The sequence below is a fragment of the Rhinolophus hipposideros genome (assembly GCF_964194185.1).
Source record: "Rhinolophus hipposideros genome assembly, chromosome: 1".
Taxonomy (NCBI): Eukaryota; Metazoa; Chordata; class Mammalia; order Chiroptera; family Rhinolophidae; genus Rhinolophus; species Rhinolophus hipposideros.
In genome coordinates, this window is record NC_138047.1 from 59,115,813 (window position 1) to 59,129,938 (window position 14,126).

Sequence of the window (14,126 nt, forward strand, 5' to 3'; positions counted from 1 at the left end):
TACCTAGCATTCTGGGCTTGGAACAGTGACTGTTCTCAGTGCCCAGCAGGGCTGTAAGGCGCTCACTAAATGAAACCACATGTTTCACATGGATGTTAATGTTCCCATTTGGCATTCTCTCAGGAACAGATTTCACCCAGGCTTCTTTGGTCAAACTTCTGACATCCATGGGATAACCTTAGGCCCCCTACGTTATTCCCAGAGGATATGGCCCACTCTTAGAACACTTTTAAGGCTACTGCATTGAAGTCTGAACCCATGGAGCAACAGTGACCCCCAGTGGCCAATGGTGCGGTCTTCTTAACCCCCGTTTGTGTTTCTAAGGAGAGGTGAATATATACTGGAGTAATCATTCAATTTATCCTTGTGGCCACTATGAAATAAATCAATGCCCTTTGACGTGCTTGGTTGTAGTTTTACAAAATAGTGTAAATATCATTACAGTCACGGCAATAATGTGTCAGTATTAAATAGGGTGCTTGTTAGGGTTCTTTATGGAACCCTAGGAAGTCATTTGTGTTGCAGTCCTATTATTGAAAACATCCTAGGATGTATTAAAGCTGTTTGGGGACTCAGTTGTTTTTAATTAAATGATTTTTATTTAGGTAACTGGGTTCAAAGACTCACTCTTACCAGCTGTTTGATTTTAGACATGTTTTTAACTTTTTTAGTCTATTTCATTACCTGTAAAACGTAAGAAAAGGTAGTCTTGTTGTAAGAATAGAGATACTACATATAAAATGCCTGGCACATAGCAGGCACTTAATAAATGATAACCATTCTGGTGATGGTGGTGTAGGAGATTGGGCTAAATGTGTAATGATGCCAGGGCTTTATTAAATTGCTGAAAGGAATTTATTATGTATGTATTTTAGAATGAGAGATGAAGAGTGGAAAAGCAGTGCCACTTAATGTATGTGTTCTTCTCTCATTTCTTTTCTAGTCTTTGAAGCCATCAAACCATGCCACCATCCAGAGTATAGTGAGAGCTGTGGGGGTCGTCCCTGGAATCCCTGAGCCTTGCTGTGTGCCAGAAAAGATGTCCTCGCTCAGCATCTTATTCTTTGATGAAAATAAGAATGTGGTACTTAAAGTATATCCTAACATGACAGTAGAGTCTTGTGCTTGCAGATAACCTGGCAAAGAACTCATTTGAATGCTTAATTCAATCAGTTTATTTTTATGGACTTTTTTTTTCTTTTGCACTGCCAACGCATTTCATTCCAAAAGATTTTTTAATAGTCAAAAGAGAATGAGCAAATAGACAATTTCCACCATGGAGAACTGGGATGTATTTGTTTTTGAATGTAACTAAAAACAAGATTTTAGTAAATATGGACATCTACTGCTTCTTTTAGGCACACAAGAAACATGGTAACCAATTGTTTTTAGAACTGTTAGAGAACACAGTGATTTATTTTTGTAATGGGCTTGGAAAAGAGGTTGGAAAAACAATAATAGCTTATCATTTATCTCTACTCATAGAGAATAGAACAACTTCGTATTTTGAAGTAGGCTTATTGCCTTAGATTCCTGAGCAATTCAGCAAGTGCTAAATAATCCGGTCAACTCTGGTGTGTATCTTAAAACTGAGACTGTTGTTTACCTGTGTTTTTCTCCACACGGCAGTGTGTGAGTAGCTGAGTGGAGACAGTATGTGCTGAGTGTCAGAGCATATGTATCTAGGTACCAGTGTACATACTGCCAGGTGCCTGTGCCTCTGTAGGAAGGTTTGCTTGACATGGTTTTATAATTCAGTCTACATAGGATTCTTTGTTTTTTGAATTTCATGTTCTGGCAAGCACCATTCAATTATGAGAACTTTACCAAAAAGGATAGAGTGATCCAAGAGCATATGCAGAGAGTTACCACTTGGCCCAGCCATTTAATTGGAAATACAGTTGTTTTCATTTCTTTGCCTCCCAGAAAAGGAAACCAGCAACCCAATTTTCCAAAACCCAGATGTAATTCCACTTCTATACCTCTTTTTCACGAGTACTTTCCTTTGTTCTTTTAAATTGAGTTCAAAAATCCTTCCTGAAGCCATTTAATTTTTAGTTCTCTTGCTATGCCTTTACTTTCTGTGAAGTAATCAATAGATACTGAGGCTCAAAAATTGATGGAACATTAGCGATGTCTTTAAATGACCAATTTAATCACAATCAGCCACATCTATTTCCAGGCACTTTTTCTCATGGATCAAAGCTTTTGACTTAGCCATGGAAGCTGTTCTTTAGCAAAATTCACTAAAAATTATCCACCAAGAAAGGGAGTCAAATATAGACACTGTTTTTTTCCCATTTCTATTTGTTATACATACCTACTCTTATATTTTTGCCCTTGAATATTGTCTCGAAAACCTGCCACTCACTATATTGACACATGTGACAGAAATGTTTTCAGACCATGGATTGTTGTTGATGCGTCTATGGTTTTTCCTCACCTTAGTTCATTCTCACCTCATTAGAGGCAACTAAGCCATTTCAGAGGCTGTGACATATCAGAAGGAATGAGTTTTTTGTTTTGTTTTGTTTAATTTTGTTTTGTTTTTTAGTCTCTGCCTATAGCTATCTATGGTGGTTCATCATTTCATAAACATTTACTGAGAATCTATTTTGTAAAAGACACTTTGTTAACCATGTATCTTTAGTGTCCTTGCTGGTGAAGAGGCTGTCTAGCTGAACTGGAACGCTCTTCTGGCACTGAAAATTTGGGTATATTATACCGGCTGTTTCAACACATCTTCCTTGAATGCGTGATAGTGAGATCTAAACACACTGCAAGTACTTCTGTTCAGAAACCAAAGGCAAAAACATTCTATTCTTCAATGCTTGTGAGTGTGGACTTCTCTAAATGGTACTTTTATCTTATTGGAAACACACTGAAAAAAAGATCACAATGAAAAGAAGCTCTGGACCCTGTTGGAGTTATACAAAGGCTGGTGTGCATGTGTGGTAACTGTGAATGAGACACACCAGTTCTAAACAATGGATTAAGCTCTGCTGCTTGAGTTACTAGGTTTCTTATGTCCATTACTATTTGTTCTGATAGCATAAGGATAAAGATTCACAGTGACATAGGTGAGGAAATTACTGTTTGAAACTTTTTATCAAAAGTTGAAAGCAAAATTACATAATAGAAGCAAGCCAGCATATGGCCACCATAGCCTATGTTTTTCAATCAATAAAACTTCTTTTTCATTGGTAGATTTGATTAAATCAAATCTTAATTTAGTTTTTTTTCTAGAGATATATCAACCAAACTTCTAACAATTCTCAGTATTGTTTCTCAGCCTTCTTTTATCCAGATGTCTGTTTGTTACCTTTTTTAATTGGACTTGATTACATAGTACAAATTACATCCTAAAATGGCCCAAAAAGTTCTCTAAATAATCAAACTTTCCAAGTACAAAGTAATTAAGATTTTATTTTAAGTAGAAATTTATATGACAAAATTGTAGCACTATGAAAGAGCTTGGGTAGTCTCTTGGCAATCAAAATACTTTCTGACTAGTAGTTATTTTGGGGTGGCTTTGTAATCATCATTTCACTACGGCATTGAAGACATATTATGGTATAAACAGGAAAAGTTTTATTTCCAAAAAATAAAGGAAGATTACTTTTCAGTAGTGGGGATTGAAATAAATGAGTTAATATTTTAATTAATAAAAATTTATGTGAAATAGTTGGAAAATTAAGTGGCTGTTTTACAATTTGTTACGTACTAGTGTTTGTATATTTACTACATAGACTTTTTATAAATCTCCTGATATAAAAGTGGCAGTGGTGAAAGGAGAATTTACATTTATAATGCCATTTCCTAAGTGATGCATCTCCATCTCTGTTTCTCTGTCTCTCGCCCCCACTCCCCTTACTCTCCCTCTCTGTCTGTCTCTGTCTGGTCTCTGTCTTTCCCAATGCCCACCCCCACCCCCACTCCTAGATGTGAGACACACAATGCACAAGCACAGTCACTTAAAAAGGAATTCTTTTTTCAATAACTATTCACTTAAATTCAAATTAAGGACCTGCCAATGTCAATATAGTATTTTCAAAGTACTTTCTAGTAACCTGTGTAAATAATATACAATTTACAGAATTTGGGGTTATTGAATTGAAACTGGAAGATTGGATTCCCCAGAGCTCAGGACTACAATATTCCAGATACATTTTTAAATTCACCTAGGTATATATTAACTGATGATCATTTATTCATTAAGGTAAGATTTTTACCTTAATATTTCTGCAAAAAATCTCTTGTTGCCCATTTCATATTTTTATAGACAGTCATGTGTATATAATGCTATTATCAGTCTGACATAAAAAATTTTGTATAATTACATTATCCAGTTTAGTCTTTCTGTTTTCACCTTTCTCTGTGCTAACAAGTAACTAATGCCTGAATGTCTTCCTGTTGAATCAAAGTTGGGTTAAAGAATAGCTATAATAACCACACCTGATGTGTAAGAGTAAATAGGAGATTAAATCAGAAATCTTGGGTAAGTCTGACATCTCAGTGTAGCTCTTTTCCCCTTACGAACTGTATTTTAATGTAGTTTATAAGTGATTAAATGATCCCCCTTTTCTAAAATCCGAACCTTTCCTTAGCTTTCCACCTAGTGTCTGTAAATGTTTTAGTTGAGAATTCAATTCTTTGTACAGTCAATGGCAATTTAAAATATATATATTATATATGTATATGGAAAAACTTTAAAGATGCTTTTAATTTATTTAATGACTGTTGCTTTTCTATAATGGTAATAACTTTCATCCTTAGATGGTGAGAAAAAATTCTTTTTACTTTAGTTATTACATGCACAATGAAATTTGGTTCTTTACTCAAATCCACTAAAGGGGCGCGTTGCAGTGAAACTGTGAAGGACGCTTCACTACTGACGTATAAGCTTTGCTGAATTTGTATCCTTTTCCTCCAGTAATGGAGAGCTTTCCATTATACAGTATGAAAATAAAAAATTGCTTCATTAAACCTTTTCCCATTCTTTTCTATTTATCATCGGGAAAGACTACGTTTTCAAAACTTTTCAATGGCTGCACTTGTAAAGAGCTAATAAAGTTTTAGCACAGAGCTGGACACTTTCAAGTTCAAATGGCATCATGAATGGAGCATCATGATATATTGTCAACACAACATGACTACACAACAATAATACTGAAACACACCCATAAGGGGAAAATTCTCATGTCTTCTAAACTTGAAAAATTCAATTTGACTTATTTCTTTCTTTTCTTCCTTCCTTCCTTCCTTCCTTCCTTCCTTCCTTCCTTCCTTCCTTCCTTCCTTCCTTCCTTCCCCTCTCTCTCCCTCTCTCTCTCTCTCTCTCTCTCTCTCTCTCTCTTCTTTTTCTTCTTCTTCTTCTTCTTCTTCTTCTTCTTCTTCTTCTTCTTCTTCTTCTTCTTCTTCTTCTTCTTCTTTTATTTATTTTTTATTTTTTGGATTTCTTCTTTAATCACAAACTCCACATTTCCTACCTGGAGAATTTTTTTCTGGATGCCTGACTTACTATTTTGAATATAACTTTATCTCATCAGTCATCGTTACCATTTTAGAATAATAAACATCTAAATTTTATTAATCTGATCATTGAGATGTATTTGGCCTTGTTTTAGCCTGTAGCTTTCTATTTAAAAAAGTGACCTGAGGTTATGAAATAAAATATGATTTCATATTATGTTCACTTGTTTAACCTATCTCTGTTAGATTTATACAGACTTGATGTTTAATTAAAAACCATAGCATTTTGGAACTACAGGACACTGTAGAGATCATTTTGAGCATGTTCCTTCACCTATCCATGCCCCATTTATCTCACCTGTAAAGTGGGGCAATAAACTTCTTGCCTCATAGGTTTGCTATAAGGTTTAATGAGATAATACATGTAAATTACTTTGCCAAGTACCTGAAACAGGATAACTACTTCATGACTATCAATTATTATTATTGTCTAATCCAGTCTTCCTGTTTTCCCAATGAGGAAATGTAGACATGTTGTGGTTTACCGCTATTTGGATCTCATCATGCCCTACTCTAAAAACTGGCTCCAGCAGGGATGGGTCCTTCACACATAACAAATACGGGCACTTGACAGAAGCTGGATAATGCTGGTAAAGCTAGGAAGTTATATAGCACCAGAGCTGCTGAGGAGGGCTGTAACTGTTTTCCACCAAGCATGTGAAAAAATTTGAAAACCCAATGTTCAGAGAGAGAAGACACCAACAGAATCGGACACCAACAGAGCACTGAGCCTTGCAGAGTAAAGAGAGTAGCTGCCTTGTTTCCTGATGATATTCCACTTTCTGTTTCCATCTTTTGTAACCGCACTTCCTGGCCTTGGATTACATGAGATATCCCTGTTAACCCAGGGAAGTGCTCACTTTTACTTAAGCCGATTTGAGCTGATGTCTGTAAATTGCAAGCAAAAGAATCTTGACTATGATATACCAAACTGTTGAGCATGCCCAAGGCCATACGATGAACTTCTGGAAGAACTGGTATTTGAACCCTTTGTAACCTAACGGGGAGAGGATGGCCTGTCTTCAAAGTCAAAGAGTCTTGCATGTGAATCCTGACACTGCCAGTTACTACCAGGGTGACATGTACCAGGATGATACGTGCCTTTGAGGAATATTGAGGCCATCATACCATCAGGGTGGTCAGTTCTGTAACTAATGCAGACTTCCAGAAAAGTCACTGTTTTAATAGATGACTCAGTACTCATGCCAGAGGGTTGCCTTGAAATAGCTCATAGGGTTGGACTTTGTAGCTATTAAAAGATATGGGGAGGTTAGCATTGAGACTAAGAACTTGGAGTACAACTCCACATCATCCTATACGTTATTTAGTATTACTAAAGGTTATTCACATTGTACAAGACCCTATCTTGGTTGGTGGAGATGTGCTTGATGATGTGACAGAATGAAGAGCCATGAACAGAGGGGGAAACGGGATAACATGTCTTCCATTCCTCTTCCCTCTTAGCAAGTGGGGTAGAAGTTGAGCCTCATTTATGGCAAGATGAGGAATGGGGTAAAAATGACCCTCCTAACATAAATTGTGATAGGAACTATCTCCTATCCCTTTTTAAATTATAATGAACACTTATTATGAATCTAAAACGGCAAGCACGATATATAGTGATCATTTCAGGGTAGCTGTTGGGATTTGTTTTTGTAAAAATTCCCCTGCCCTATTAACTAGGCCTATTTTCTCCAGGCCCATCAGAGGGTGTGGAAAGAAAATCCACCTTTGGTTTACCTCAAGTCCAAGGCTATAGTTATCTGGGTATTTGAGCTGCAGCCTACAGGGAGAGAAAAGTTTATTGTGAGACAGTTGGAGGTTGCTGATTAACAAGGTTAGAACATGAAACATATTCCTTCCTCCCACCCTTAATTTAACCAATTTTACTTTGCGACAAAGTGGTTTTCATTTTGTCCTCATTTCCTTCTGGAGCACTGAAACACTACTCCGAGGGCAATAAGAAATCCAGTTCTAGAAAAAGTTAAATCAGAGAGTAGCAGGTGTTTTTCTCCCCTACATTCCCTTCATCCCAGCCCCTACACTCAATCCATCTCTCTGTCTCTCTGTCTCTCTGTCTCTCTGTCTCTCTCTCTCTCTCTCTGTCTCTCTCTCTCTCTCTCTCTCTCTCTCTCTCTCTCTCTCTCTCTCTCTCTCTCACACACACACACACACACACACACACACACACACACACATGCTGGCTCCAATGCAGTGTCACAGGGAGGGAGGTACAATTATATTCCAACCCCTGACTCAAAATATTAGCCAACTGAATTTTCAGACTGGAAACACAGGCAAACTGCCATTAGGTTACAATCAAAACCACCCCCACCTCATGGGGGCTCAGGCCAGATGTGAATGCAGCAGTCCAGAGGTGAGCCAAATATGTGCAAGAACCATATGACAGAGCTTTTCCAAAAATGGACTTATTTAAGAGAAATATTTTGGTGTTTATAGGACTTCAGCCCTGCTTTCTGGAGATTTTCCATCACTCTAAACGTTGATATACATACACACGAACATATATGGACTTTTAAAATTGGGTCCAGAATATGTAATTTCAGTAAGTCATCTTATTTGTAGAAATGGGGGAAATTAATGACACAATATCAAAATATTGGCAGTTGAAACAGTTACATGGACAAATGCTGCATGGAAGTTGGAGCCCACACTCTGGTGTCAATAGCTTGAATCAGGAAACTCAGAGCTGTTTGTCATGTTTGTGTGATTTTATAACGCAGAGGTAGATGGCATGCCTGGCTAGGGTGTGTGCATCGAGAGACAACTGAACACTTTGGAGCTATGCTTTCTACTTCCTTTGATCTGGAGCTCACTTTGTAACACTTCCAAGGAATGACAACATATTACAAAGAGAAGTTTCAGGTTTGATGGATTAGGTTAAGAGCATTTTCAAGTTACAGTTGCCTCTGCTGTCACCAATAGTCCCATTTCCTCTAACAGAGTGTTATAGGAGTTGTTTTTAAATTCCATCTCAGTCCAACTAGTTACAGATTTGAGGTCCAGAATTCACCATCAAAATGAGACATTTCCATCTTGTGGCAGGCTGACTTCTCTGCTGCATTCTGCTTTGAACTACCTACTTGACACAAGGAAATGACCCTGTGCTCTGAGAACAAGGGAGAAATCACCTGAACATGACTATATCGATTTAAATTAAAATGTCATATTTTATTTAAATTAAGAATCTTAAATCTTGGGCTTCATTATTATTCTTTCGCAGGTCTCTTGCAGCTTTCTGGAATAAAATCTGAATCTGTGAGAAGGCTCAACACAGATGGCACCGATAGATGATGGTCTACAAATCTAAATTAGGATGCAAAGAAAAAAATAAATTAGGATGCAAGTGGAAAATGGAATGATTGAATCTACGCAGTGAACACTTACTTATTGAAAGGATTTTTTTTTTTTAAGTTTACTGAATTTATGGGAAAATGACAAAGTCAAGTCCTGGACACTCATAACTGATGAAAACTAATCAGCTTGATCACATAGACTCTTACTTAAAAAAAGAAAAGTCAAGAAAAATATCAGTGCTGAACCACTGGGAATTTGCAGAATGTCACTGTGACCACCGCTAGAGACAAGAAGCCCTTTAGTAATTTATTCTTTCATCAACATAAACAGTGGCTGGAAGGGGAGGGACCCCAGATAAGAAGTTCTTCAGTAGTTTCAACGATAGGCAGCTTGAGTTTGAGTTTTGGCTTAGAGTGTAAAGGTACAGCATCTCCTCACACTAAAACATTCAGAAAAATGTCCTTAGCAAACAAAAGAATTAGGCAAACTTAAATCTAAGGCTGCACAACTACCGTAGCCACTATCCATTTGGGCTACTTAACTTCAAATTAATTAAAATGGAATAAAATGAAAAACTCAGTTCTTCAGTCCAAGAAACCACATTTCAAGAGCTCAGTAGCCACATGTGGCTAGTGACTAGCTTGTTGAACAACACAGATATACATTGCTATCATCACAGAAATTTCTCTTAGACAGGGGTCTAAGGGGTAAACAAGAAGTCATTTCACTTTGTCTCTATAGAAAAATGTCCGTTTTATGTCCCTCAGCTAAACAAGGTGTACTATCAAATAGGGAGATCTTTGGCCAACATGGAGGCTCTGGAAGCAATAAAAGATGCAGCACCCTTCTGGCTGATTAAAATTGAAAAACTATTACAGATGCAATTTGTAGCCCACACTTATTTAAGATTATATGTTAATCACTCTCCAACCTAAATGCTGCCTCAGGTCATTTCTCTTGGCACTCAGTCCAGTTTTCACTCACTTGCTATTTATAATGCAGATGTTAATTACCAAACACAGCTGTGTTACTCTTTCCAGAGTTATATCATATGCCACAGAAAGCTCCCAACACCATTTCTTTGACTATAAACATTTTCTTGTGATAACATTAATTGTCCACAGTTACACCTAATTCATTCAGTCCACTTTTGCAAAAAACTAGTGTTTTGCCCTTTCTGAACATTTGGAATATGTGTAGATGACAAATAGATAGGTGGATGGGTAGATGATAGGTAGATAAATTTAAATATTGATAAACCATTTTACCCTGTTTTTCATCAACAGTAATTTCAGTTCCTGTTTGATAATAACTCTGTTCATTAATTTTTCTACAAGTGAATGATTTGACAAATGAGTTAGTCACAGCCTCTAAAATGTAGAAAAATCATAATATTATTGAGATTACATTATATATTTATATCTTATACAAGGGTAAAATGTTTCCCCAAATTTCTCATCAGTACTCCTTCCTTTGAGATAGATAGATTGCTGTCAAAATAAATAATAAATACTTAAAATAATTCTGTCAGAAAAGTAGCTATTTTCAAGGCTAAAATAAAAAGTTGAGGGTATAAACTAGACAAAAGCAGTTTCAGACTCTCCAATCGCTTCTCTGTGTGATGTTGGATGTTTGCCCAGAGAAGCTGCAGTTTCCGAGGGGAAATCTTCAGTCTCTGTAACCCAGAAAATGTAGTTGCTTTCTGTTTTCTGAAAGACTTACGTCTCTCTAAAACCTTCAAATTTTTAAAAAATTTTTCCAAGATACGCAAGTCTGTGTCAACTGACTGGAAGTATTAATGTTTCTGGACTAAAAATGGGATCATGTGTGTGAAATATATCTTATGTTTTCAAAATGTGTATGTAGCTCTAGGATTTTTTTCTCAGCATCTACAGAGATGAATGGATAAATAAAAATGAGTACTGAATTATTTATTTGTGCTTACAAGCCATTTTTGAGTAAAAATTTAATAACTGAAGATTTTTGGAATGGAAAGTGTGAGCAATTATAAGTCATCAAGATGATGATAAAATAACATGTGGATAATAAAGTATTAGGGTTGAGAAGTGTTCATAAATTCTATTTGGAAACCAGTAAATAAGTGGACTTAATTTATTTAGTAAACTAAATAGACTTAGTAAATAAGAGATTTCTAAAGGGTGGATAGTAAAGCGTTCTAAGCACTTACTTTGGAATTCTTCCATGGCTCAGAATAAGTTGTTATGATTCTCTTTGTCACAGTCTCTCACTCATTGAATGCAGGAAGAGCTCTCCCCATTCCATTCTCTTTCTCACATGTGTTATGTAGACAGAGGTGCCTGCACACACACACATACACACACACACACACACACACACAGAAAGTGTTTCTCCAAATATTCTCCCCACCCAACAAATCTACATTAAATTCCCTCCACTCTCTCTGATGCACCTGCATTCTGATTTTCTGGCTAGGAAAGAGAGAGTGGAAACTTTTGGAAGCTATCAAACTTCTCTTAAATCAGCCAGGTAAATGAGTTACATATGGCTTTTAATGTCCATGGGAACTCCCAAATAATATAGTGAGAAATAAATGCAATCCACAGCCATGCATGGAAACCTACCAACATCCATAGTTTACCACTGTGAATCTTGTGGTTGCGGAAATACATACCTTGTGCACCATAAAGTCTTATAAAACTTTTAGATATTATTGGTTTCTATGCATTGCATAGAATTCATTTGCAATTCCTAACAATTAAAACCTAATAAATCTTCTTGGTTTTCTAATTGTAAATAAGAATGTTAATAGTATTATTTGATTTTATAGGTGTTTTGTAGATCATAGAAACAAGAATCATAAAATTCTAAAACCTCAAAGTAACCTTAAATGTGAATAATAATATTGACAATATCTTTCATTTATTAAACAATAAACAATACTAATTTCTTTTCACAAAAATCTAGCTTAATCTTTATAGCAGCAGAGCCGAAGACTTGGAGAAACTCAGCAGATGTTCTCCAACATCTAACAGGTAATAAAAGGTAGGCTGACTACATTTTAGCTCTGATTCATCTGAATGCAAAGGTAATAGCATATGTGTGGCCACTATAATTGACAGACTTACTCTATTAGTAGCGCTCATAACTTACGATAATGACTGGCATACATGATGCCAACTTTGGGATATTATTATTCCCATTCTATAGACGGTGTAAATGAGGCTCAAAGATGGTAAGTGAATTCTCTAAATTCGCATGACAAATTAAAATACTCTTCCCAATTTTTAGTTTTGGATTCTTTGAAAATATTTTTTCATCATTATCATTTTAATTTATTCATTCCACAAATATCTATGGAGCTCTGTGCTGGGCACATCGTAAGATCTGGGCATACAAAGAAACAGGATAATGCTGGTGCTTGCCCTCAAAGTGCTCAGTCAAATGCACCCAACAGGTGACTTGGCAGGCAGAGCAGCGTGGTACAACAGGATGCCAACAAGGCTAGGTAGTGTCCCTGTCCACCTCAGAAATTCCCAGTCAGCAACTCCCACTCTTGACCCAACAGGCAGTCGAAAAGATTGTTGCTGCCTTGGGCTGACCATCAGAGTACAATGTTCCAACCACTAGAAAGCTGGGCTTACTGCCAGGAACCACCCGGAAAGTGCAGGAGCCATTTCCTGGCATCTGAGACTACTAGCTCCAGGGCATCTGGTTATAAATTCAATAAACATTCACTGAGCATGTACAATATGCTAGGCACCAGTGATGTAAAGTCCCATAACACACCGTGAGGACACTGACGTATAAGAAAATAATAGTGATGCAATATCAGCGCATCATAGATATGTGCTCCGGGCATCATCAGCGTCTCCCAACTCATGTCCCAGTAGGAAATCATCAGATTCAGTGCTGATAGTAAAGCACCAACCATTGTGAATATTGTACAGTTCAAGAGAATCTAATTAAGAACCTGAAAACCGAGATGATCATCCATCTCAATTTGCCCAGGTCAGTTCCTAGATTACATCTTGCGACTGCATAAATAAAGGACACCCCCCATCCTACCTTTCACGCTCGAAAGCAATCTCATTTGTTTGATAAGTTATATGATCACCCCACTTTTGTCCAGTGGAGATTAATACCTGCTTTGCTTTAATATACAAGGAATGGCTTCATTTTCATTTCTGGAACACTGACTAGGTGCCAAGCATAGTACAGTTGCTCCACTTATGCCACCTTACCCTTCACAAGAAAGGCACCATCCCTGCTGTACGGATGAGGAAATTGAAATTTTAGAGAATTCAGTAACTTGCCCATGGATATTAAATGGTAACATTAGGATTCAAAAATGGGTGTCTAGCTCCTGGTAGCAGCAGATGGACTAAGTCACAACAATATTTAAGGACTAGAGAAGACTATCCTCATAGAAAGCTTCGGACAACATACTACTTGCTTGATAGGAGACAATCAGGACCTGGACCATCCATCAGTATAGAGACAGCAGATCTCTACCTAGAGACTGAGCCTGAAAGGCCTTCTCACCCTCCCCCTGGTCCAGACTCATCTCTCACTGACCATGTCCTCAGCCCTGCCCCTTTGCTTCTGACCACAGCACACGCATCAGCACACGGAGGGAGGATTGCAGGCAAAGACAGATGTATCCTGACCACTCAAGCTCTCTTTGTCTGCCTGTCTTTGCATCTTTGCAAGGTTCCTTTTTACCTGCTTCCATATGGAGCCTTAATATAGTGCCTAAGGGATATGAGAAGAGAGAATTTTTCACCAGTGAAATGGAACTTTTATGGTCTATAAAAAGATACATCGCTTTTGTTAGTCCCTTTATTTACCTCTACAGTACTATAAACTGAAGCAGGAAATTATACTTTCAGATTAGGAAACATAGTGGAAGGGGTAGTTTGAGATTTGCATGGAAATTTACTGCAATTGCTCAGGCTTTATTCCCATCTTCACTAAAAATTGCTCAATTGGTTTATCTCATAAAAGTAATTTATAATTGTAGGAAACACAGACAAAGGGAAAGGTATATTAAGAATGTGAAAATTGTCTGTAATTTTGCCACCGAGACAACTATTACTAATGTTGCAACTTATATCTTTCTGGATATTTCATGCTAATTCGTGTATACACACAATTTACCATTTTGATAAAATTGTGACATACTGTATATATTCTTTTGTAAGCTATTTTCTCCTTAACAAATACTTTTATGGTATAAATGTGCATTCATATAAATTTTAATTAGAGTATAATAGTCTATTATGTGGTTATACTCC

The 14,126-nt window shown here is 36.9% G+C and overlaps 1 protein-coding gene across 1 annotated transcript in view; it reads left to right on the top strand.

The window, feature by feature from the left end:
• The window catches only part of BMP3 (bone morphogenetic protein 3), a 28,437-nt gene extending 23,459 nt beyond the window's left edge, over positions 1-4,978 (top strand). Inside the window, exon 3 of the mRNA XM_081059938.1 lies at positions 944-4,978. Coding sequence (XP_080916064.1) covers positions 944-1,135 — 192 coding nt within the window. The 3' untranslated portion in view covers positions 1,136-4,978. The remainder of the gene's footprint in view (positions 1-943) is intronic.
• Positions 4,979-14,126: the final 9,148 nt, after the last annotated feature.